Raw genomic sequence first — 27,768 nt, 5'->3', positions numbered from 1 at the left:
ATGATTGTGCTGCAATACTCTGGTAGCATCTAATGTCATAGTGAGGGGACGCCTCTAATCTGCTGGGAAAAATGACAACCAGCATCCTAAACCAGTGGTCACTAACCTTTTCGGTCCCGCGGACCACTAAAATTACCAGACCCTGCATGCGCAGGGAGCCGGGTGTCACTCAAGGGGGAAGAAACTTACCCCATAGTGACGTCAAGATGCCATACCCCTACCTCACAGAGAAACACACCTGCCCGCTTCATTGAGCCTGCAATCCTTACAGGGGACATGGTCCCTGGCTCTGGCAGGTGCTCCCCCGCTGGGGGGTTCACCGGCCAGAACCACAGACCACCAAAACTTTCTCACGGACCACTGCGACTGCTGCTTCAAATCACTTTCTGAAACCCCACACAGCAATGGACTGAACGCTGCTCACTAAGCATTGCAAGAGTACTGGCCACTGGTACTACTTAGGAAGGAGGGGGGATTTATTAAAATGCAACCTATGTAACACTTACGTTTGATGGCTGGCAGGCCTCCTTGTCACATTACAAACACGGTATTTCCGTCTCATTGTTCCACAATGAGTCACTTCAACCTTCAGACCTGTACCAAAACATGAGTATTTGTAAAAAGTATTTGTCTAGTAGAAATAGCATTTATTTTGTAAAAAGATGTTTTTGTAAAAAAATTTTGTAAAAAAGAAAAACATGTTGAAATGTGAAAATTGTGATCACAGGCAATGTCCCTTCAGCAATAAAATATACTTACCTTCCTGATTGCTGTCAATCTGTGAAACACTGTGCTGTCAAGCATAGCGCATCCTGGCTTACCCTGCGAATGCCAGGACTGAATGAACTCCCATGACCATGCATTAGAGTTGCACCATCCCAGACAATAAAGATGGATGAAGATCAAAGGAAGAAAAGGAGAAAACAAAGATGGCGGCAATCACAACAGACAGGGACAAGGGAGTGTATTTAAAAGAATTGCAAATCACTCAAGTAAGGCCATATCCCTGTCTTACAATAAAGCTGGCAATATAGGAACTACCTGGTCACAATTTTTTTTTCCTCACTAGAGTTAAAAAGATCATGTTCACAGTTAACATAATTCTAAATAAACCACTTTTTGATTGGATAGTTTTGTTCTAGAAGTAGGGGAGTTAGCAGGTTTGGGAATTACCAACCTCAACTGTTATCAGTGTAACAACTTACTTGTGTCTTGCCAACCCACAAATAAATTGGTGTATTTTTTGTAGGTTATATTCAATTCATTTAACATACAGTATAAGCATAGCAAACTTCGGTAAAATAACAGACAATTTTGTCCCGAACCTCCCCACAAGCTGTCGGGGGGGGGCTAAGTGTTTTTCTGCTTCACTGCACATACACGATCTCAAGCGCAGTCTACATTTCGGGACACCAGTCCTTACCTTCTTAAAGCGCCATACTTGTCAGCCACAATCCAGCTTCCAGCTGCTCTATTTCCTAGACATCACCACCATATGGCACCCGTTCTCCACACTGGTACATGGTAAGCTCATTTCAATCATCTATAGATAAATTTACCTCCAGGCTTTTACTCATTATCCACTACACTTTACTCCCCCACTTTCCAGCTATTTAAAAAAGTTTCTTCTGAGCCTTCTCTCTTCCTTCAATCATAAATCCTGATGATTGCATGCTAAACTGTGAGTACTTACCCATACATGTGCATTACTATGTTTTACATGTATCAACTTTGTATTGCCATGCCTTATATACCTACCATTATCTTTATATTAATATACATTAATCTAGGATTAGAATATACTAGTTTCTATTTATAATAATTAAATGTATAGCTATGTATTAATTATTTATTACGCATATTGTATTGTGTTATTCCACCACCCGTACATATATATTTCTTACGTACTACACCTTAATGCACGGCCTTGTGTATGAATAGTGCATTATTGTGCAACTACCATTTTCTACCTTGAGAATCACACTTGCATGTTTCTATGTATATTTTCAACATTATTCTCATATGTAGCCTCTATCTTAACATAAATGGAAGCCCCGCTGTGGCTCCGACCCTAGTTTTACTATGTCCACAAATATGCATTTTTGAAACCGGACGGTAACTCATGACTTAACAGTTACCAACCTATATCTCCCTATTACTACAGAAATACGTGTACTTATCAATATAATCTGGTCATGAACATATTGTAATAATGACCTCATTTACACCATTTATATAAATATGTACATATTTTTATTATCACTTTGTGAAAGAGGCAAATACGGATTAGCTTATACTTACTAATATCATCCTTATATGCAGTAACTGTTCATGTAACTAAGTTTTAAAGTCCCCTGAAGAAGCCAATGCGGGTAAAACACATCGGGCCATCACATCATATCATGATTGTTTAAGCACCAATGCTTTAGGGTCAATAGTGTCTAGATCATTAGTCCCTTATCTACCTTGCCCCGCCCCCACAGTTTGTTGGGAGGTTCGGGACAAAATTGTCTTGTTATTTTACCAAAGTTTGCTATGTTTATATTGTATGTTTTATGAAGTGAATATAACCTACGTAAAATACACCAATTTATATTGCAAAAAAAACCCTGCTTTCTGTGCCCTTCTTTATACTTGTTCTAGAAGTAAACTAAAGGCATCTGTACCAGGTAGCAAACCCTGTGAAAACATACAAATGTCAAGATATGGTGGGGGGGGGGTGTTAAAAATGTCACCTTTACTGACTGAGCCAAATCCTCTTTCATGTACAGGAGGACTTTCATTAACAAAAGCAGTGGGCAGAACCAGGTGATCACTGCTAAGTCACAACCCTGTAGTTTGTCTATGTTATTTGCAAACTTTTTTATTTTTGCATCTAATTGTAGAGAAGCAAGCACAGCCTGAAAGTGACTACATTGTGATTAACTCTGAATTCAGAAACAGTACTGCATGGTAGCACACCACCACTGGAAGGTACCAATAGGTATTTATAAATGAACCCTGAACATTGTGCTGAAATAGACCTGGGTTTAAAACATTTTAGGCACTTACCCTTTATCTCTTTGGTGAATTTTACCCGGTGAGAATCGGTCAGAGGTCGTGGTTGTTCATCTATGTTATGAATATCTAGAACTTCACACATGAACTGGATAACTGGTTGTGCTTTGTAAAAGGCAGTGGCAGAAACTGCAATAAAACAGATCATAAATGAATTAGATGAGCATGATTTTGTATTGGAAATAATTTTCAGCTATTAAAAGCACATGACCATAAAGACATCTAAAAGCAAAAATACAAACTGAGGTTTAAGCATTTGACTATCTTTTCTGATTTTCAATATAATAGGAATCCTTGGGAAATCCCATTACATGCATTCATCTGTCAGGAAGTGATTTCTGTATTGTCCTTGATTAAGCATTAACTTCTTCCTGTAGTCTGTCAGCTTGATACAACAGACCTTCTCCTACACAAACCAAGAAGCTTTGGAAACAATTACAACTGTCAATGGCACAAAGGATTTTCTAGCTTAAATCACAAGAAAGGCATACATTAATTAGGATTGTAAATCTTGACAATATTCTGAACAAAAGTACCTTGGGTGCAACCACTCTAGAGCTTATTTCTAAATCAGCTGGGTGATTGAACTCAGCGGTAGCCAACCAGTAGACCGTGGCTCTGGCCAGTGCGCCCCCCCCCCAGCGGGGTCAGGAGAAGTAGGTGCACCCGCTGGGGGGAGAGGGGCGCGCACCAACCAGAGCCGTGGACCACGTCTCAATGGATTTTTTGTAGGCTCAGGGTGGCGGACAGGATGCGTCTCTGGACACAACCCACCCACTCTCTCATCTCAGGCTCAGACCTGCAATGGTAGAGTGGGGGGGTCCTGGCATTATTACGCCACTCTGGGGGGAGTTTCTTCACCATTTGAGTGACACGCGGCTCCCTAATGCATGTGTGGTCCGGAGTCTGTAGGTCTGAAAAGGTTGGCGACCACTGGTTGAGGCTACCGGGCTATGAATCTTCCCCTATGGAGGATGGTCTATGTCACAGACACAAAAAAATGTTGAAATACCGCAGATCATGTTGCGATTTTATCTAGCATGTATAACTGGTATGTAAAACCTAAAATACTGCTTTTTCTAGATAAAATTCTTTTCTATGAGACAACATGGGAAAAGTGAAAAAGATATCCCAGTTCAGGACTATTTTTTTTTTTTTTTAACAGAGCCCAGTTACCTTGAAAAAATCATGCAGGACTACAACATAAGATGGACAGTTTTTTTGTCCCTTCTGCCATAAAAGCTGAAAATGCTAAAATTGAATAACTCATTTTAGTGTACACTATTGCCCCCTTATCATATTTAATTGCCAACATTTCATACAGGCTATTCTAAATAACATTAAATGATTTGTTTAATTTTCTGAGATTTCTAAATACTGTCAATTCATGAGACACAGGTAGCTGGACAGTGATCAGAAATACAGGTGTACATTATAGAGTCCAAAAAAACAAAAACAAAAAAGGGTAGTTTTAATCTATGCTTGCGCTGAAATTAGAAGTGTCTGCATGGTTATGGTGACCATCATCAAGTGTGACTGCTTAAAGCAGAATTAAACTGAAAACAAAAACATTACATTTACCTTTAATCCCGCAGATCCCTTGATGGTGCTGGACCCTCCCTTTGATCTGGTCCCGCGTTGTCCCGGAATGCCTCTTAGTCCAGGCGCTACCATATTTTTTTCTCTTACGTCTATTTGTTTTCTTGGCATGTCACACGATTGCGCACTGCGCAGGTGCGAGATCAGATGATGTAACTGGTGTAAAGGGGAATGAGCCCAGAAGGAGTAACCAGGCTCTCCACTCCCATTCAGTCGCCGTGGCGATCAAGACTGAGATGGGGGTGCTGCACCCTTAAAAAAATAAAACCTATTTCACATTTTTGCTTTACATATAAGGGTTGTCTTCTTATGTAAAGTGAAATTGTTGAGTTTAGGTATGCTTTAGGTCAAGCAGGACTGACAGCTACCCTTTGATGTTTAAATAAAGCTAGTATTAACCTTTTAAGATTTTTCATGGGGGTGTGTGTATTTTGGCACCTCTGTATAACAACAATAAATCAGCAATATACCAAATACAAAAATGCAGTAATTTTTCAGTTACGGTTTTGTTTGTTTTTTTAATGAAATATATTACAAAAAATATCCATGAACACCTTCATGTCAATCCTAGTAGCCTTACTGCTTTTTGTGAAGAGGAAAAAGAAGTACTTCACAACCATATGTAAATGCAGCTGCCTATTAGATACTGAAAGACAACTTCTGACATATGTAGCATCCATTGGGGTGGTGGGTTGACAAATGTCTTCCAGCCATTTTTTAGAACCACCTCCAAATTCGTATTTGTTTTGAATGCACATGGCGATGGTAGCTGATCAGTTGCTGGAGAAAGCAGTTTAGGAAAAAAAACATTAGTCTGGGCCTTCATATCCCAGTAATCACAACTTTATTTCTTGGATAGTCATCCAAGGACTGAAAGTAAGGGTATTAAATTAAACACAAAAGTAAAGATTTAAACCTGCTAACCACTAAAATATTTTGCTAGGTCTCAGGGAACCTTTTAAAAAACTTTTTTTTTTTTTTTTTTTTAATCAAAGTCACTGTGCTGGGGCATTCTTTCTACTGACAACCAATCTCTCTCACTCCCTAGTATACATACCAGCTGTAAGATGCCTCTCCAATACCACACTAGCAGAGTATGTGCATTAATACCTGTCTGACACTAGTTTGAAGTGGATACTTCCAGTGGTCAGCCACACAGAAAGATTGTTTGCATCACTTACAACTAGCTTAAATACAATAAAAACCCCTTTCAGTACCCTCTCCCCAGCATACAAGCATTAACCACTTCATGCTGAAGGCACGGTTTATGTAAATTAACCTTTCTCAGGAAATGCAAAAACCCCTAAATGTCCATTCCTAAGTCCATGTGTGTTATCTTAAAATTTGTGTAATAATCCTTCAGCACCTGTTCTACTTTTGTGCATGAATTCCTTAGCAGTGTACCATGTGTACAGTATGTGGATTTTCCTCTCAGCTATATTTAGGCTCTGTACCTTATCTTCTCCTGAACACACTGTCTGCCGTCATACCCTCTTACTATCCTTTCCTGAACATACCACCTGCTTTCATACCCTCTACTACCCTTTCCTGAACACACCGCCTGCCGTCATACCCTCTACTACCCTTTCCTGAATACATCGCCTGCTGTCATACCTTCTACTCTCCTCTCCTGAACATACCGCCAGCCGTCATACCCTCTTACTACCCTCCCCTGAACATACCGCATGCGGTTATACCCTCTTACCACCCTTTCCTGAACATACCGCCTGCCTTCATACCCTCTACTATCCTCTCCTAAACACACCACCTGCTGTCGTACCCTCTCCTGAACATACCGCCTGCTGGTATACCCTCTTACTACCCTTTCCTAAACATACCGCCTGCCTCCATACCGTCCACAACCCTTTCCTGAACACATCGCCTGCTGTCATACCCTCTTACTCCCCTTTTCTGAACATACTACCCTCTCTTGAACATACTGTTCACAATTTTTTCCCAGCATACACTTTATGACTTTTTTATATACCTAACCTTTCTCGTTCCTGATGAGAAACGCTTTTGCCCAAATATCTCCATATATTTATGTATCTATATCCTCTTTCTACCTTCTATTAGCTTAGTGACTGTTGCTATGGAGACATTAGTATCGAATACAGAAAAATACAGTTTCTCTTTTACAAAACAAAAAAAAGCATATTTATCCTTTAACTGGGGGAGCAACTCATTTTCCCAACTGTACAATTCCACCTTGACGCAGGCATCCGTTGTTTGCAAGACAACAAACTCCAGATTAGAGACACCCACACAAGCTGATTACCGAATACATGAACACAGCTAACCTCTCACAATCTGCAGCAAAAGGGCCTTCCCGTCTCCTCGGAAACCAAAGAAAGGAAGAATATCATCTTCTAACTACACTGTGAAGGGTTGAAGGTGGTCACCAGCTTTGATGATGGCTATGACGAAGGCCTATTATCTATGAGCAAAATGGGTTATAAGTAATGCATTCCATGGTAATATAATTATATCTGGTGTATTTATAGATATGGCAAAAAGCCCTTTGGTACAAATCTGGGTTTGAGAAATAAAACTAGTACTAAAATACAGTGCAGGAAAAAAAAATATTTTGATGCAGGGTACTAAAAGAGGAAAAGCTAGTAATTCTTTACCTTGCAAAAGACAAAACTAAAACAAAGGGAAATAGAAAAAAATATTAAGGCAATTTTGCCTCCTCACATTCCAATTTGAATGAATAATAGATATTATCATTGATTACATCAATCACCACTCAGAAAAAAAACAAAAAAATGTACTTTTCCCAACGATATGCTGTAAACAAGGATATAGGCCATTAACAGTAAAGGACTTGCATCCTACAGATGCAAAAAACTACAAAGAAAAAAAAATCTGTAAGCAAAAAAGTATATTTCAAAAAAAAGTTTAACCAGTGTAAAGAAAGATAACATCATTCACAATCTACTTACCATCTATATTAAGCATCATTTTCCACATGGCAGGCCGAACAGATTGATGAAATCCAAACCAGACTTCTCTTCCACCTCCCAAGGGGTGATCATACCCTTCAGGTGCAGAAAAGAATGACCGCCCAACAGGGGTGTACCTGGGAAAGATGTAAAATTTGTATCAAATGATTATGCTGGAGACAGAAAATTCACAATCCTATCTGTAAGCCCAAATAGCAACACCAGCCGGTTTACCCAGAGGCATTGCATTTTACTAAAGGATAGTGGAAAAAAATGCAATAGGTAGCCTAAATCAAAAATGTTCTCCTTCAAGGCAGAGCAATAAAGTGTGAAAAAGACAGTCATTTCTGGTCATTTTCAAGGTACTGTGATCACACTAAATAAAAGCAGTAAATCTAGAAGAGAAAATAATGGCGCTACCTCCTTGGCTCTATAGAATGGCTTTTGAAATACAAAACTAGGTGTACAGAAATACAATTTGTTAAGCCAACTCCTTCACATGTAAATTCAACTACTGTGTTTTTTTTATACAATATTTTTACCGCATATGGCATCTCATTCAAAATATTTCAAGCATATCTTAAAAGAATCTATGTTCATTGTGTGCGCGCAAAAAAATGTTTTCATTTCTACACATTGACATTGTTTTCATTTCTGCACATTGAATTGCAACACTGAAGTTTAGAGAAGGGTGAAAAAAGCATAGCATTGCAATATGTTAACAAGCATTTTAGCACAATGGGGAGTTTGTGGTAGTGCAATTGGGCATTTACAATAGGCATCATAAATGCAAGGGTAAAATTTAGTTATTCAAGTAAAGAAAGAAATGGATTTCCACAGATTGTTTTAAAAGCTCAATTCGTACTTCATAGATGGCAGATGGCGTAACACTACATCAACTGCATGGACAGGGTTGGTGCTTATTGGCTTGTCCAGTTCCAATGGCTCAGGGAGGGACCGTCCAGTCAGTACTTCATGCAGCAGGTGCCAGCTTATTCTAGACACAAATTTTATTGAGACCTTAAAAGGACGATCTTTCCCTCCTTCTCCTGGTAATGTTACATCCAAATCCACCTAACACAACAAAAATTACAATATCTGTATGAGGAGATGGCATAGGAAACACATAAGCATAACTTATAAGGAGTATACATCACCGAAGCTGTGAAGTTGGAAGCTTTTATTATGTACCTTTAGTTAGCAAAATGCACAACTACATATTAAGTAATGCATCCTTGTGTTCACATACAGTGTTGAATGATTCACTTATCACTTAACAGAAAAATATACTTTCACCCTTTTATTACCCTTCATCTATAGCATGGAATGACAAAAATTAAGGAAACATATATTGTTCTAATGTTAAAAAAAATATATTTAAATTATTAAATAAATAAAAAAAACTTTGAAAGCCAAGCAGATGTAGAAAAATGGTTTTAAAATACATTCACTTTCAGGACCTATTTTACTTGCTTCCAAAACTGGTTAATATCAATGGGGTACATATTTTGATGGCAACCCTGGATTAATGACAGAGGCCTCTATCCTGGCAGCACTATGTTTATATTTTCTTTTTCTGCAGTAGCTGCTCAGGGGGACCTAAAGGGAAGAAAGCCTGAAATTCTGGCCTCTCTTCTTTCTCATACTCCCTCTAATGGAGACTGGATGCAGATGCTGTAATAACAGAATGATGAAGAAGTATTGCTAGCAGGCTGCAGAAACACATCTAAACTCCATGGTAATAATAAATCAGACAACCCTTGCAACTTACTTGCTTACCAGGTTTTTAAGAAGAAACTCTGCTAAAGTAGTGTTCAAGATTCTATTCCCATTTTTATTTAATGAAGAATACCCTCACATATGTATACAACAAAATGTGTTCAGTACAGTAAATGCTTGCAGCAGACATTTGTTAACTTAAGAAAACATGAGGATGTCCAGACTTTCAAGAACCAATGACCATCTGTTTTTTTTTTCTTAGTTCCCCTAGTAGAATTACAGACAAATGTATGCTTCTACCTTACATCTGGAAAATATGAGCACTCATGCACTGTCTTGGATTATGGATTCAGTACATTGACATGATCTCCATAGAGGTAAATAACGCAAGCTATATGCATGCACGTACCAAGAACACGTGTTTATTAACTACCAGAAGTGCACACCATAAACTTGCCTATGTGCAATTACTGTATGTAAAACATTGAGACTGCCATCGTATCTTTTTATTATAATTGTGTATGACTGCCAGATCCTCCAACAAAAGTATTAAACATAAAAAACAAGTAAATCAAACCTTGTCTAAATGGTGAACTATACAGTTATACAAATCGGATACCAATACATGCGAATTTAAAAAGACTTTATTGATAGGTATCCAACTTGTAATTGTACATGTAATCAGCCACTATCACGTTTCAGGAGGAAAATAAAAAATCCTTCTCTGAGCTCTCTCAAATCATTTACAGCTCAGGCAAAGATAAAATGGCCATTGACTAAACGTTTCACTGGGTATTTCTGGTAAAGTATTGTGTTCTGAAATACCTTAATGAATTTGAAAGGAGGTTTAGAAAGATTATCCTTAATAATTTAACTTTATTTTCAAGGTCATACAAATACTCTGTGTCATACAAAGGAATGTTTAATGAAAATTTATATTTTCTGTGGAAACTGAACAGTGGGCACATAATTTTCAATGCAGATAAGTAGCAAAAACAACTAAAGACTGTGCAAACTGGTTCTTAAAGATCTGCATGTAAGCAAATGTGACCAGTCACTTCTTGCAATAGAGACTGGTCAGCCCAATCATGTTACCGATATACTGGATGACCAGTCAACTCACCGCTCCACTGCAGTTCTATGCAGGCTGCTTTTGCCAGCCTCTCTCTGTTCCTCGTTGCCTAACAAGAGTCTGTAGTGCAATAGCACTTGAATGCTGTAGTAGGACAACACTGTCACTAGATTCATGAAGCAAAATAACAGGAGAAAAAAAAAAGGTTTGTTTAAAAAGGCGAGGAAGATGTGTTACGCTGTTTGCAGTGCCTGTACTGTGTAACAAGGTAACGCCACAGAATGATTCCCGTTATGACGACAGGAAGTAATTTCCCATTACTGCCTGCATAACCAAATAAGCCCAGAGCTCCATACTAAACCTTAATATTGTATCCTCAGCCTTTCTTTAACACTGGCAAGAAATTATGTACATTGCAGGTTTAGAAGATATCTTCCTGACCAAAATGATTTCCAAACTAAACATACATGCATAGCTCAACCTAGAAATTTACAGATGAACAAACTAGGGACCCATAAAATTAACATTTTAAGCACTCACCCCAGTAGATGCTACAGGCAGTGGATTTGCAGTATACAAGCTTCTTTTACCATCATAAACTGGTCGGCGGTCACCAAATATGGTGACTTTGAAATGCTGGACCATCGAATCAACAACCTCCCTGGTTAAATGAAATGTAACATGTTAGAGAAATTCAACTTTTGCGTTATATAATGCGTTATATAAAATGCAAAACAAAAATGTTTTAGGTCTGAAATAAACCTCTCCAAACAATCCTTTTTTTATATATAAAAAAAGAAATAAGTTACTATGTTTGAAAGCAAAAGTATAGCAACCTCAGATGATCCACTATTTAATATTATGGCTCTAACACACATGGCAAAGTGAGCGTTCATTGAGTGTAAATAAAACAAATCACTCGACAGGCTTTGATAGGTAAAGGAATCATGCTTTCATTCAGCTCCCTTGAATGTCTGTCTCATTGTGGAGAGAAGCAGTTATGAAGCAAACATTTTTGCATCGTCACTGGCCCTACTAGCATCATGGTCAGAAGGCAAAAAAATACAGACTTTTATATTAATTACAGATGGATTAGAAAACTGCCTAATACAAACACATCCTACACTGTGGTTTTCTCTCAGTTTTTTTTTAATAGAAACATTCTTTATAAAAATAAGTTAAACAAAGTTAAATAATCAAAAATGTGGAAAAAAAAAAACCTTCCCCAGGATATTAAGGGCTTACATTACAAAAAAAGGGGATTGTTAGAACTAAGTTGTCACTGACATCATGTGACAATTTGCTTAAACATAAAAAAACAAACAAAAAAAACCCTCTGTAGGAGCAAAAATGACATAGCAAGTAATACTGTATATTTATGCAGCAATACAATACAGATAGGAGGTACCAAACATACAAGAACAGATCATGTTAAAAAGAATAAAGGTAAGGCCCCCCCTGTGAAAAAGACTGAATGGGAGCATAGAGCCTCCCGGTGTACATATATTGCACATCCCAGGAGGCTTCTGGCTGCTTCTACTGCGAATGCCCAATCTTTACACCCCTTTCTTTACTAGGGGAAGAAAATGCTCATCGCACATATGCGCAGTGAGATTGGCACTCTTTACCCCCCCCCCATCAACTACCGCAGGCTCTATCACCTGATCTCGTTCCTACACAATGCATGATTGGGTGACCTAGGCAGAAGGCGGAGGAAGGGTAAAGAAGATGGCAACACCCAGCGTTTACTCCAGGCCAGGATGAAGGTGGTTTCCAGAACAACAACCTCTGGAGGGATTGACAGAAGTGCAAAAGTAATGACAAGAGCGTTTTTTTTTCTTTTTAGTTTACTTTCGCTTTAAATTTACCCTCTTATATAAATTTATGAGGCAACCTAAACAAGTTTACACTATGCATTTGCCTTGATATTACAAATATCAAAAAAAAAAATTTCAGTGTTGTAGGATTCACTCTTGCTGTCCTTAAAGATCACATGATTATGCCACTTGGTGCTGATGAATCTATCTGCAGTTGTTGATGTTCCAACTGTCTCATAACCTGGTAAGTCCTCCACTCACACCTGAATTGCACATTGATGGAGTAAATTAAATTAAAATAATGAACGTTAAAACTAAAAAAATCTACCTAAAAAGTAAAGTATGTAAAGATCGATGAAACATTGGTCAAAGTGAAAATCCCAGTAGCCAGAGCGTCAAATGAGAAAACGTTATTTTACTAGGTCCCGGTGTTACACATCAGACCAAAAATCCCTTAAGGAGAACCTGTCAGGTCTTACCTGTTAACTCGGCGAGGACATTTGTCTGGTTTAATGTCCACCTCATAGAGGTAGACGTCAATCTTTGGGATTTCCACTTGAAAGCAATTGGCCAACAGCTTGATGGGCTTTCCCATGGTGCCATAGCCAGGCCGTCTGGGCACCATAAAGAAGGGCTGTGCCCCCACGGGTCCTTCGGGAAAAAAAAAAAGCATAGGGTTAACCACTACCCAATAGTTTAAATATACCAACAAGAAATCAGCTGATTTTCCAAAGTATTACCTAAAGACTGAAAACCCAAGTGCACATTAAATAAGGTTGAAAACGGGTACCAAATTCTGGGCAAAAAACGAAACCAGCGATACTCACCTGTCCCTGTTACAGCGCCATCTTCTTACTTCCCTTTCTAGATATGATCTTCAGCCATCTTGCTTTGGCAAGACCAGGATGACTTAACCCTGAGGTCATTCATTCCCAGCAAAAACAGGGCAAATGGTTATTGCCAGGTATCCTGGCAAGCAAAGCTCAGCCTTTTTTTGGTTTTAATAATTAGAACAAAAAAATACAAAATTACAACAATACACAGAGATCAAACCATATTATATCATAGTGCAATAGTAAACTTTCAGACGTTATTCATCAACAGTTGGAAAAAATTAAAAAAAATAAAATTGCTCTGCTCCCTGATTGGCTGAGGAAAGGGAAATCCTGATGATGCTTGAGCTGTCATCAGGGTTTCCTATTTCTCAGCCAATCACAGAGCACTAGAGATGAATGGGCACAAGTCTCCCCATTCATGTCCAGTGCTGAATGGCTGAGAAACTTAAAACCTCAGCCAATCACAGAGCACTAGGGGCGAATGGAGAGGCTTGTCCTCATTTAACCCCTAGTGCCCTGCGATCCCTCACTGTCAGGAGGAGTCCCAGGGCTGTGCTCATTGCAGCCCTGGAAATCATCCTGCTATTGGGATAACCTGTAAAAAAAAAAAAAAAGTTTTGTTACACAAACACACATACATTTAAAAAAAATAGTTCAACATTAAAGCCTCCTCCAATTTTTTTTTTTTTTAACCCTTTCAGGTTTTTTAGAAAAGTTTTACTTTTAACCCTTTCAGGGAATGAGTAAGGGGTTTTATGTAAAGTTAAGCTTTAAAACGCTTGTAAAAGTGCATATAAAGGTGGTAGGAACGTTTATATGGATTTTTAAAACCGTTCATGTAGACCCAACCTAAAGAGACATTCAAGGTAGGCATGGAATAAAGAATCCAGGGTTCCCATATAAGTGCAAATTAAAGTTCAGCTTTTTTGACTATTTCCTGGAGCAATCAGGCAGGTGCGAGGGATTACTGCAGAATGGACATAGTTTGGCACTTTCTGAAATAATGACTTAAATAATGCCTGTTCCACTTCAGTGCAGCAATTATGTTTATTAGATTCCTTTACCTCATCCCACTTTATTCAGCAAGTTAAAACACCATAACCTAACATAGGCATTTAAAAAAAGTGTATGTAAGGCTTAGACGTTTTCCCCAGCGTTTAACCTGAGGCTTTAAAAGCCCATGTGTGAAATTCCCATGCATTCCAATGGGCTAATCAGGACATTTCCTTGAGGCACGTTTTTAGGCGTTATCTAGAACGCTGTTGCTTGCAATCTTTAAAAATTAAAACGTTGGAAAATGTCTGCCACTTTTTTTGTGTTTTCACCGTATTTATGTTTAAAGTGCTTATAAACTTGGGAAAAGCCCTATTGAAAACAATGGAAGCATTTACCCAGGTTTTCCATCGTTTTCCACGTTTTATAAAAGTGCATAAAAACGCATACGAACGCAGTAGAACGTTTACATGATTGATGTCCTTTGTGACAAAGTGCCTGGTTTTTGAGGGACACAGATGGGGTTCTTCTAAGTTATAATCACAAAGAACAAGATATTGTTATCAAAGGCCAATTCTTTTTCAGATTTAAAAGGTTACCCATGTCACTGCATTGGTATTTTCTGAAAGGGAAAAAAATCATAATAAAGAAAAAAAAAGTGTATATAAAATTTTGAACACATATATAGATACAAACAATGACTCATTTTTTTACTCATACACAGGAATGTCCCTTCACAGGAGGAAAAATAAAAACTTTCAAGAGGGGCCCCACATTTTCACATACAGATTTAAAAAGATTCAGCTTGAGTAAGGACACAGAGACATTACTGAAAAATGATCTCATGTAGGAAGGGGGGTCTTGTTGCACTTAAGCAAACTGGAATTTCCTCTGAATAGACCTGAGCCTACAACCTACAGTACCAATTCAAGAAGGCTTTTTCCACCCACATCTTTGAGGAACTTTAGACTGCACAGTAAAACATAAAATCATCTTAGAATTAAGACCAGCAGCAGGAATGTTTCAGATTTTTTCAATTACTGCCTGAAAACACCCACACTCTTACAAAAACTACATGAATGTGTTGTACTACTTCCCCCAAATTTGAATAAAAAAAAATGCTAGCAAGACTGTAAAATGTAGTTAAGATTTTCTTAGAGGAAGTGGTCATGGTTGATACAGAATAATGCAGCTCATGAAAAATATGGAGCGACCACTTTTTTTTTTTTTTTTTTTTATACAAACCTATTCGGTAACATTGAAACGGCTTTACTTTCCATTGCAGAAGAAACTATGAAGGCTTTTCTAACAGACCCGCTTACCTGCCCGTGTTTTTTTTTCTCCTTTAAGCCCATGTAAATTTAAGGCTGGCTCGGTGTTAGAGCCTACCTAGTGCTACAATTCTCTCCCCATTCCCAAATTGGCCCACAGTAGGTAAACAGAGAGGCAAATAAGCAGGAACCATATTTTGCCCAATAGATTGTAAACTTGTTGGTATGCCTTGAAGGCAAAGTAAAATTTTCTTTTATAGTAGTACTCCGCTATAACCTGAAGATTGAAATGATTAGCCCAGTAAAAGATAAACACCTTCAAAAATACCAGGTTGTCCTGGAATTGCCTCAGCCTGTGACCGGACAATGATAGTAGAGGCTCATCTTTAGATCTCTGTTTTCTCCTCCTATAAACATATTTCTTACTAGCACATGAATGCCAATCAGGTACTTTTTTAAAAAAGCATTCAAAAACAGCTTAATGGCAAATCTGTAATAGAGGCTTGCCAACGGGATGGTTACCTGGCGTGGATTGAAGGTGCAGCAACTGTAAATCTAAAACTTGTCCTGTGGGTTGTACAACTCCATGAGGAAGGTTATTGTGCGCACAAAGCAAGCAGACTGACATCACTCACTAGTTACATCACTGTCTATAAACACAGGATCCCTTTAAACATAATACAACTCACTTGAGATAGAATCCAAGGTAGGACAGGGGGGAAAAAAAGTACACTAAATTCACTAATGCTTTCCATCAGGTTCAGACACTTATTACATCTACATAGCAGATATTACAGCAACACTAAGGTTACTTTTACAAGCATTACTTAGAGTAAATAAACTTGTGTATGCCAAACACATAAATTATTTCTTCTATTAAGTGCTGGGTACTTTGTGCAAATAACCCATTCAAGGCCATGAGATTCCCCAAGTGCCTCAAGCAGAGTAATGGCAAGGCTTCCATTTCCTCCCCTCCTCCCACACCACACACAGTTCATTTCCCTATCCCTTTCATAAGCACACTGAACTTTCCCTGATCCTGGCCTCAAATGGCTTCTGTACAGAGAGAGTCAGTGAACTAGAATGAACCACTTGCACTGTAAAACTAGTGCCTTGCATAAGCAGGCCGGAGCTTTCAACAACACTGCTTTAAGACCGTGGCCAAGAGGTCCCCAACATATTAAGTGTCACTTTTACTTAAAAAACACATAAAAAGCTCAATACACAAAGCCAGCACATGGGCACAGGCAGCTTTGCTTTAAAAAATGTGAGTTATTTTTCTTTGTCCAGGAATATTTATTGACTACAGTCATGTGGCTGAAAAACAAGATCTTTGTGTACAGCTTTGTGAGTGTCATTTATTACTTATTGCCAAAACAAACTAAAAAACGTGAAAATACCAAGGAAATGATTGTATCATTGTCTAGGGTCAAGTCTTCCATCTTTGTCATCTAGATATTTTTAGACTCCTACCTACAGATAAGCAAACTGTTCTCATTATAGATATCATTTTTAATAGCCCAGAACATGAGAAACCAGAACAATGGAAGTGCTCAAAAACTGTGTGTTGAAAACCACAGTATGGCTAAAGAAAATTATGCAGAAAAAAGTTATTTTTTTACATTTGTCAATTTCCTAGGACTTTTTACTGAAATCGGTTACATATTTGGGAAAACAAATTTGCATGTAAATATTGTTTTCTTTCATCCTTTAACATACAGTTAGTGTTCTCCCCGGGTCCTTTTAGCTGGGAGCACCACATAGCACTTTTCAATAACCACCCGGCTGTTTTTAGTTTTCCTGAAGCGTTGGGTCACAATACAGGGGCTGACACCCACCTACAATCTCTTCCCACCTGGCTCTGGGTGGGAAGTCAGGTGCCTGGGTTGAACACCAAGTTAATATGCTATAAAACATTGTAAAAAAAAATTCTTTAAAAAAAAAAATAGTGTATACTGTAATGTACCGGTAACTGTACAGTAGCTTTTATATATATATATATATATATATATATATATATATATATATATACATATACACACACACACATACACACACACACACATACACAATTAATTATATATTTTATAAATTTTTCTTTGTATTGGACTCAATACAGCTTTTTTTGTATTGAGTTCAATACAAAGTGATTTGAATTTCCCGCCCTGACCCTCGCAGCGACGTCAGACCTGCACATGCCAGATGAAGACTGAAGAGAGAAGACGTCTCCGGAGGACCTGCGGGGACAAGGTAAGTATTTTTTTTCAGTTGTAATCCGATTGTCATACAATGTTGTATGACAATCGGATTGCACTGTAACGCGTGTTTATATTTTTAGCTACCGATTGTAGCAAGGCATAACTCACCGAAATAAGTCCAAAATTTAATAAATTATGCAGCTAATGATTGTAGCAAGTTTTCTTACCCCGAACCAGGTTCGGGCTAACCGCCCAGGTGGTTAATGGATCACTTTGCTTCGTTTTTTTGCTGTGTGTTTATTACTTTTGTGTACATTTGTTAAACTTTTAATCAATACTGTCACGTACTGTAATGTCTAGTTTACGCACAAACACAGAATTTAGCAGCCACAGGTTTATTTAAATGGCAGCTCAGTGCATTACTTGTATTTGATTATTCTTTCTTCTATCCTGATCCATTCAAATTCCATTCCAACAAAGAGAAGAAGTATTTTTTACTCCCTGGTTATAGCTTTCAGAGGGACTTAGGAGTCTGGTACTAATATTTCACTTTAAACCAGGGTGTTGAACAGAGCTGCCAGACTAAATGGGATGGAGAATGGAGATTATGTGCATGGATGGGTAATGGCTATTTAAGTGTTTCTGTTGCTTTCATTAAATTGAACAAACTAAACGTTCCGATAAAGTATATCTATTTTAGATTATCTATCTAGACTTTAGAACAGATTAAACCCTCCAAGATTTTTTCCTCCCCCAATCTTTGCCACAAGGGGGAGATTTTACATTACTTACTTTCTTGTAAATACAATATACTAAATAAAATCGTCCAAAATTAAATTATTTTCCCACAAACTGGTATAATTTATACTAATATTCCTATTAGGACAATTTCTCTCCATTCCTGTTCTAGTGATAAAAAGTGACCTTTTCCTAACTTCTAATCCCTGTGAGCAACTAAATAAAATGAAGACAATTTAAAACAGGTGGATTATGGTATGAAAGAGTAAATACATTTACACAACCATAATCTTACTAGTTTGTAAATAGTTAAAACAAATACCGCTAACTGGTAGGCTGATGAGTAAGGGTGATGAAGCAAATGACTAATTTTTAGCCATTTATTGATGAATCATTTTTTTTTTTTATAAAAATGACTCATTGTAATCACTTTGTAAGGGACATCCAAACAAAAGCTTTTTTTTTACCCAGAAACTTCCCTATACACACATTTAGAAATAGCTCGTTTTTTGAGTTCATGTTTTCCCTTAAATCATGTCATGTCTTAAATTCACCAATAATACTATAAAAATGTATACTAAGTAAAAAACAAATGGAACGTAATAAAAAGATACCCCCCCCCCCCATTAAACCAATTTGGTTTTACCTCTAAGAAAGCCATCACACCAAATTACAAAGCAAAAAGCACCCACAATAAAAAACACAAATAAAGAGATCTTACACTTCTAAATATGTATCTGGATTACCAAATCATATTCTCATTTTATTTTGCTCACAATCACCCATTCTTGCAAGGGATAAACACACACAGAAATACTAGTTTAGATTATAAAGCCTTGGTCCACCAACTCTCACTACTAATAAGAAAAAGAGAGAAGGATGAGAACTACATTCTTCTAATTCAACTTGTTCTTGTGTTAATAGCCAACCCCATATATTAACATGGAGGGTACGGAGAAAGAATCCAAAGTGGGGCTTTTTAGGCTTGAGTTTGAATTGGTTTTACCTAAACCATGTAGCATCCAAAAAAACAAGGTACATAATGCATATCAAAAACAGGTATTGATAATTTTAATTTCAGCCTATGGCTAAAGAAATTTACAAACAATTAAAGTGATCTTGTTAGTAACTATTAAACCGTTGTCTGGAGGTGACGCGTTTCGCCGACAGGCTTGCTCAGGGGACTTTATGAGAGACTTTAAATGGCAGGGAATCACAATAATTGTTGATCTCAACATATGGAGAGAGCAGTGAAGATACAGAAAGCTTATTAAAGGGTGAAGAATTGTAGACAAGGAGTACTAGAAGTTGTATCCAAAGAGGTGCCAGTTTTGAATGTAGGTTTACCATGTTTATCATTCAGCTAGCATAGACCGGTAGCCTGAATGGAAGGGCTACCAGCTAACCTCCATCTAATTACTAATAGTTCACAGAGATTTCAGAAAGGTTTAGAAAACATGAAGACATTTATAAAAGCTAAATTTAAATTCCAGACAAACGGGACAGAGGTGTCTTTTCCTGCCAAATGATTTGTATTTCTTTCCTTCTGGCCCTCTAATGCAGTTCCATATACATAGCTAAGCTCCTCTGTAGAAGGGCAGGAGACTTGTTCTTTTTCTCCTGTTCACCCCCTGCCTGTGACTGGACAGTGAAAGCAGTAGCAGACCATGAGCTCATCTTTATCAGTCCATCCACTTTAGCATACTCCTAGCACTGGACCATCCCCAAAGTGCTCCTTATCTTTTTCCTCTGAAATAGCCCAGAAAACTGGAATGCAAATGGCTGATGCCAGATTACATACAGGTACCTGCCTTGCTTATGTTTGAAAACTACATTTAAAAATATATTTACACAGCTACATTGACATGTGCCTTTTATATCTGCCTGGAGAAATGTCTTGCATCAACTTCTGCATTATTCCCTGAGCTTTATTGTCCATCACAATAGGCCCAGGTCACTTTAAACTCAGCCAACCTGTTTGTGTTTGAACTGCAGATAAGCAAAGGCATCTGCTACACATATATGTGTTAAGGCCTTCAGTGACCAGAACCACTAGTCATGTGCTGCAGGAATCTCATGCAATTAGTGGAAATCACCAAATCGTATAAGGAAGCAGTTCTTGTGTAAAACTTAAATAGAATGACAGGATGGGTATGGCCTGCAGGAATCAAGAAAACCAGCTAGAGAAGCAGAAGTACCATCATAGTGTGTTGTTCAAAAGGCGACCAGCAGGACCTAATTTTGCAGCCTCCAAGGAATTAGTGAAAACTTTACACCGCATGTCCTTCTTGTAGCCACCTGCCATTTGCAGAGTAACAGAAAAGTATGAAACACACACACACACATTTTTTTAAATGAACAGAAAGAAGAGCAAGACAATTAGGACGAGAAAGACCATTCCAGAGAGTTGGGGGTGGCTCTAGAAAAGTTCTGGAGCCGTGCATGTAATGAGGTTATGAGTGACGAAGTCAGTAGTAGGTACTTTGAGGAGTGAAGAGAGCGGCTAGGGGTGTATTTTTTTTATCAGGTCAGAAATGTAAGTGGGATAAGAACTGTGGAGGGATTTGAAGGCAAAGCACAGGAACTTGAATGTGATTATAAGGTGAAATGGAAGCCAAGGAAGAAAACCACAAATAGAGGCAGCAGAAGAGGAGCAGTGGGAAGTGAGTCTGGGGTGAATTGGGTTGAGTCTGGCTGCAGCATTCATAATAGATTTTTTGTTCTGTAGATCCTTGTTAGTGGAATACTAGAGAGGAGGATGTTACAGTAGTCCAGACAAGAGATGATAAGAGCATGTACAAGGAGTTTGGTGGTCTCTGTGGACACGTAGGGGTGGATTTTGGAGATGTTGTGTAGGTGAAAGTGACAGGACCTGGAAATGTTCTAAATATGGGGGGTATATGAGAGGGCAGAATCAAAGCAATGCCAAGACAATGTGCCTGTGGGGAGGGGTGAATACCAGTGTTTTTAACCGTTAGGAATATGTCAGGGGGAGATTTGGAGTTGTTTTATCCAGGTTGAGTTTCAGGAATGGGTCAGACATCCATGATGAGATGGCTGACAGGCAGCATGAGACCTTATCCAGGACTGAGGGAGACAGGTCAGGGGTGGACAGATAGATTTGAGTGTCATCAGCATAAAGATAGTACTGTAAACCAAAGAAGGATATGAGACTACCGAGAGAGGAGGTGTACAGGGAAAAGAGAACCGGACCAAGGACTGACCCTTGGGGAACACCAACAGGGAGAGTGGGAGAAAAGGAACTACCATTAAAAGAAACTTGAAAGGAGCGGTCGGATAAGAAGTAAAGCAAGAGAGAGCAGTGTCACTGATACCAATAGAGGGCATGATTTGTATTAGAAGGGGGTGATCAACAGTGTCAAAAGCAGAGGAAAGATCAAGGAGAAAAAGGAGGGAAAATCAGGTAATCTGTGGGAGTCTTTTGTAGACAAGGCACTCAAGAAGTTTGGACAAATGGGAGAAGGGAGATGGGACAGTAGCTAGAAGGTATGGAAGGGTCTAGTGATCCTGCCAGTCAGTAGTACATTATTATAGTAATGGCAGCCGATTCACTATCATCAGCTGCCATTACTGTGCATAGTCCTATTTCAAACCTGATCAACACTGCTCTAAATGGATAATAAATGAGCACTGCCTCAAGACTTTTCAGAATGCCTTGAGATGTGGCACAGTCTATTTACCTGAGCATGGCTTGTTCTGAGAACAAAGCACCAACAAGGGGCAAATTGGAAGTGTACATCTAACAGGTGACAGGCCTGAACACGGTCATGTGACTGGGGAATAGACATCCCTGTATCTAGCATTGTAAGGGGGGTAGAGTTGCAGCACCTCAGGGCTCTTGCAGTCTAAAAGAACTTCGTGAACATTTATGTTATCTTGTTTATAGTTTGAAATAAAGTTTAAGTGGGTGTATGCATCAATCAAATAGGCATGGAGACATTTCAACCAAACTTGCTAGACATATGACCGAGACTCATGTGAGTGCAACACTCTTTGTGCAGTGCTGTGGTATATGTCAGAGGTATAGTTGCATGTATGCTCAGCTCAGTGTGCCTTTTGCTATTATTTTTACATACTTTTTTTGGGGGGGGGATAACAAAAAATAAATACCCGGGCAACGCTGGGTAATCAGTGTATATATATATATATATATATATATATATATATATATATATTTTGCAGAACCTATTCTCAAACATGGATTTAACCATTTGCCAGTGAAAAACCTTAACTCAACTACAATGTTCTATAAGGATTGCCCTATTCCACCTGCATTACATTACACTTTCAGCTAGTCTAAAGTTATTTGTTTAACTTAATTTGCTTTAGGAATCTGGTCATGTTTAGGCCCCCTCTAAAAATTCACTCTGTCTTATTAAAATTAAAGGGTGGGGGAGATTTATAAATTAGGTGCTCCCGTATATGAATATTCCCCTGCCACCTAGGATCAGAGTTTGCCCCTCAGAGGTTTCAATCAGGGGTTTTATTTAGGTGCCATCTAGTGGTTTAAGTCAATACTACCCTTCCATGTTCCACTAGTACACACTTACGCCATCTACTGGTTTAGTTCATACTGCCCACTTGGAACCTAATTTCCCCATTTGAATGAGAAGTGCTCCGTTTTAGATGCTTAGCGTAAATGGCTCATTTTTTCCCCAACGCTTCTTTTGTATTAAAATAAAAATATTATTTTGATCATCTTCAATCGGGATAATCATTTTTAGTTTTCTTTTCTTTCTTGTGCACTTTGGGTTGATAGTTGATTGCTAAGAACATACTTACCGTGGAATATACTAAATCTTTATGATTAAAAACATTAAAGCTAGTCTCACAAAGTGCTTCTGTAACATCACAAAACTCCCTGTCAACGTAACTTAAATTGGTCAAGTGATAATTTCTAAAATAAATGACAGCAAAGGCTGGGCAAATATTACAGAAATCTAGCAGCTGGCAATGACACACACACACACACACATACACACACTACTCCCCTCATCCATCCCCCGTACCTAGGAGCAACTACACAATTTGCTTTTTCTTCCTCCTGAGCAGCAAATTTTTATAATACAGATATTTTGTATTTCAGTAGTAACTAATAAATACCAACTTTCTATCTAACACCTGAAGAAGCCAATTTTATTCTTCACCACAGCACACACATACAACATAAATGTTAGCATTATGCTGAGTTTTAGGCACTTTTGTGTGCCAAATAACCTATTACCATGCCAAACAACATTGAAACATACTTGAGGCTGAGTGCTATAAGCCGGCTCTTAAATCCTGAGCCGACACAAGCAAGCTACCGGATGAATGCAAGTGGTAAACCGCCATCGCCTAAAAAATACATCCTATGTCCACAGCAGTAGCTTCACTTTGATTGCAAACATGTTTGCTATAAAAATACAAATAGAATGCACTTAAGTAGCAAACATATCATTTAGGAATACCCATGGACAGTTACCCAAATAAGAATAAGTTGTATTTGTACATAGCCTAATGCCTCATGTATGCATGATCTTCCCTCTGTGACTAGTAAGTGAGATAACTTTAGGTAAAACACGCCATAAACTTTAAAGTTATAAATTTATTAAGCTTCAAATGTGTGGGGTTCTACTTAGATCAGAGGGTAAGGGTGGAGGAAAAATTACCATCCCTGTCTGCATATTTACTGCCAGGAAACCTACTCCGGTGGACTTAGTATATTATCTTAAAGGCTGTAAGATAAAAATTGATGAAGTTAAGCAGTCACAGGTAGGTGACCTCAGGTGACGCACAAAGGCGGAAGAAAGGGAAAGAAGATGGTGGCAGCAGGACGAAGGAGGACAACAGGAAAACGCAGGACCCAAATCAGGAAACCTCCAGAGGGATAAACAGATCTGCTAAGGTAAAGGTGAGGAAGTTTTTTTTTTAGTTTTCTGAAGCAAGCTCCACATGTGAAAGTACTATAAACTGCTGGGCTAGAGTGCCATATAGCATTAATAGCCATATTATAGGTCACCCAGTGTGAATTAGATGTGGTTTAATGTATACTGCTGCGTAATATGTTGGCACTTTATAAATACAGTTTATATATAAAATACTTATTTAAAACCTACTGATGTGCGTGTACCAATATATCAAAGAGAAACACAAATGGGAACACAAACCTCCAGTGCTCCTCTCCACCATGTAAAATATCACACCAATGTAATAAAACCGTAATTACTTTTAGTACACATAGCTTAGGTTTATCAAGACACCAACATTATGATTCTGGTCATACATATGGTAAAATTAACTTTTAAAAAAAATAAGTTTTGGGATTGTTTCAAAAACAATAAAAAATATAAAACAAAAAAATGAGGGCAATGGGTTAAACCCAAAAGCTTTTAATTCAGAGCAAATGATCTGTTTCTCATATAAGACCACCTACTGACCTTCATTGCCCTCCCCCAGAGCTCCATCAGACCTAGGCTTACCCCAGCATAGTAGCATTCCCCACTTTTGATGCAGAGACAATTTTGCATTATGGATTTTCTTTTTACAAAATGCAGCGGAGCAAATGGGAATCTCTACAGCGGTAACACAGAAAAGAAAGCTGATGGTTTGAAACCCTACTCAAAAACTAATCTGTTTAGGTCCTCTTTCAATATTTCAGGAACTGTTCACATTTTATTCCACATTTGGGGCAGCAGATCTGAAAGCTTTTACTTGGCTGGAAAGAAGACTTCAGCATGGCGGAGAGCTAAAGCGTCTTCTCTTGGGGAGAATTTCTACTCACTTGCTCTCAGAACAGGAAGAGATGAAAAACTTTCCTAGTCCAACAAACATTTTTTGCATTTGTGAATGTGCAGACATTCACTGTTAACACTTGTTGCATACATGATAAAGCCCCTTACTTTGGCACTGCATTGGACAACCCAGATGGTGAACAGTACAGCAGGAAGGGTTACAACTTATACCAATGTTGTGTCCTCCTGACAACCCTATATCAAGGTATGTTCCTTCCCGTCCTGGTGTAACCCCACTTTCTATTATCTGGGTGTCACAGAGACAAACAGTAAAAAAGTATTTGTTGCTGTCAGTATCTCCATTCAGTGGAGTCATTTTAATGGTCCTGACCACCAATGTCACCTGGTTTAAAGGCGAGGGTAAATCCCACAGCGTGAGTTGCCCTCAGAACAGAAAGAGAGGGAATCCAATAAAATGGACACTTGTAAATCTCCCTATTTCGGAATAACATTTCCTTTTACTTCCTGTTTAGTCCACAGGTCAGTAAGTGAGGGGAAATCTCAAAAGGACACAGGTAGCATAAAAACAACTGTCCGCATTTTACCCTTTCCTCATGCTACCTAGGCTTTAGATATTCTTTCCCACACTCTCAAATAAACCTTTGTGATTGTTAATAAGAAAACATTTTTATTATCGTTGAAGTGTGAGAACAGGCGGCAATCACCCCAGCAATGGCGAAGTCCTCAGAGTGGAATATTCCTAAAACATCAAAATTTATATCTGATAAAACAAAACTCCTAAATAATAAAATCTATACACGATCGTACAAAGAAACCAAACCCGCACTGCTAACATCTGCAATGTGTAGCACAGATACCTGCGGTGCCGATTTCCATTCATGGAGGTCAGTGTCTTGCTGTCCTGATACTGCGGATCCCAATCAGGGGTGGGGAGAAGGGCTGGCGGCTGTGGATGGTCCCCCGGGCACTTAGGGAAATCGGTCCACTTCTTAAGTGGGCTCCAAATATCCCACTCCACAAAATGGCACTCCTGCTCTAAACACAGGCACTGGAAAGACAGCTAATTGGCTACACAGTAGTTTGGAGATGTCTCTACTTATTGGTTGGCATATCCCAGTCTTCGCCCAGAACTGCAGAGCGGTGCCACTGATTGGTTGACTTGTATTCACACCTGTACTCCAAGCTGAAAGGTGTTATAAGAAGCAGCAATTGGCTGGAATGAGGGAGTGGTGAGTAAAAGAGGTCTAGCAGCTGACTGGCCCGTTGCCTTGGAGATGGCTGAGTCACCTCCTGGTCCTCATCTCTCCCCAGCTGTTCTGTGACAGGAATGTCGGGCAATGATTGGCTGTCCGATGATCCCGCCCCCGGCTCCTCGCTCCTACGTTCTCTCTGGCTATTGGTAGATAGTTTTAATAGTTCTAGATTCCAAGCAACTGTGACAATTAAGAGTCAGGATGAAAGTCAAGCTGTGATTGGCTGCTTTCCCCCTCCCCAACCTGAGAGAAGTGAGGAGAGCCGACCTGTGATTGGCCGTCACTTGCTGATGGTGGTCCTCTATCGAGGAGTGAAGACAACGTAAAAAGAACCGGAGAAGGAGCCGCTTCGATTCCACGTCAGCTCTTGTTCTCTTCAGTGTCAGAGATGGAACACAAGCCGCCGGCAGCGCCTGGTGCTCCAGCTTCCTTCACAACTGAGGAGGAGTTAGACTCTGACGGTTCCCACCCCCAAACCCCCTCCCCCGGAAACCGGACATAGCGTCAAAAAAATACCCTTTTCACTGCCAGGAAGACTCTTCTATCGGTAATAAAGATTTTAATACGCGTCACTTCCGGCCAAAGGAAATTTGGGAGTCCTGTGCCAGGCGCGTACCCGATACAAAACACGTCACGAACTATCTCTGACCGCGCATTTGCTTGACCCTGTGCGCTGGAGGCTTTACTACGCATGTGCGAGATCAGCTGGGTTCCTTGGGTTAACTGAGGATGTGTGTGACAATCCAGACTGCTGCACGCTCCCGTCTGTTCCAAGCAGGATTTTCTGACCCTATAGCATATCTGAAGTCAACTACTTTACTTTTTAGCTTTGACCGGAGAATGAAATGATTACAAAACTTTCTCAGAACAGGAATAGAGAGAAACTCCTGTTTATTATTAATAATAATAACTCTTGTGACTATTACTAATAAACAGGATTTAGATGGTGCCAACATATTACACAGCCCTGTATAATACATAAGGATAGCAAATGACAGACAGATACAAACAAAACAGGAGGAAGAGAGAACCCTGCCCAGAAGAGCTTACAATCTAAGGAGGATGGGCACACATCCTGGTGACAAACGAAAACTAATTATTTCACTTTAAAGACATTTTATTGCACTTCATTTGTGTTTTGGGGACAGGAAGTGACATTTTATTTGCACAAATTACTTCTTTTTTTCACCCCTAGAATGCACATTAAATGACCCAAAACACAAAAATAGTGCAAGAAAATATCTTTAAAGCGAAATTGTTAGTTGTTACCAGGGAAAGTGCACTCATTATAGGATTTTCCCTGTTCTGTGACAACAGTAAAACTTATTTCCAACCTTCCATCCTTCGATACAGTTTAGCAACACCTAGTTTTAATTAAAGGTGGAATACTGTGAACTTTGGTACTACATCCCCATAAATATCTATTATTATTAATAATAATATACAGGATTTAATATAGCAAAAGATTTCTTCTGCAAGTCATATAAACCGCCCCCTTCAAGCCTCCGTTCTACA

At 38.8% G+C, this 27,768-nt stretch overlaps 1 protein-coding gene across 1 annotated transcript in view; it reads right to left on the bottom strand.

Annotated features, from left to right (window-relative positions):
- The window catches only part of LOC140336978 (protein argonaute-3), a 45,666-nt gene extending 18,972 nt beyond the window's left edge, over positions 1 to 26,694 (bottom strand). The window contains exons 1-7 of the mRNA XM_072420460.1: positions 25,858 to 26,694; positions 12,689 to 12,860; positions 10,933 to 11,053; positions 8,467 to 8,675; positions 7,602 to 7,738; positions 3,052 to 3,186; positions 507 to 594 (exon numbers count right to left, since the gene is read on the bottom strand). Of these exons, the coding sequence (XP_072276561.1) occupies positions 507 to 594; positions 3,052 to 3,186; positions 7,602 to 7,738; positions 8,467 to 8,675; positions 10,933 to 11,053; positions 12,689 to 12,860; positions 25,858 to 25,876 (881 nt within the window). The 5' untranslated portion in view covers positions 25,877 to 26,694. The remainder of the gene's footprint in view (positions 1 to 506; positions 595 to 3,051; positions 3,187 to 7,601; positions 7,739 to 8,466; positions 8,676 to 10,932; positions 11,054 to 12,688; positions 12,861 to 25,857) is intronic.
- Between the last annotated feature and the right edge of the window lie 1,074 nt (positions 26,695 to 27,768).

Source organism: Pyxicephalus adspersus, chromosome 1 (assembly GCF_032062135.1).
Source record: "Pyxicephalus adspersus chromosome 1, UCB_Pads_2.0, whole genome shotgun sequence".
NCBI classification, from domain to species: Eukaryota; Metazoa; Chordata; class Amphibia; order Anura; family Pyxicephalidae; genus Pyxicephalus; species Pyxicephalus adspersus.
This window is presented reverse-complemented; position numbering and strand designations above follow the sequence as displayed.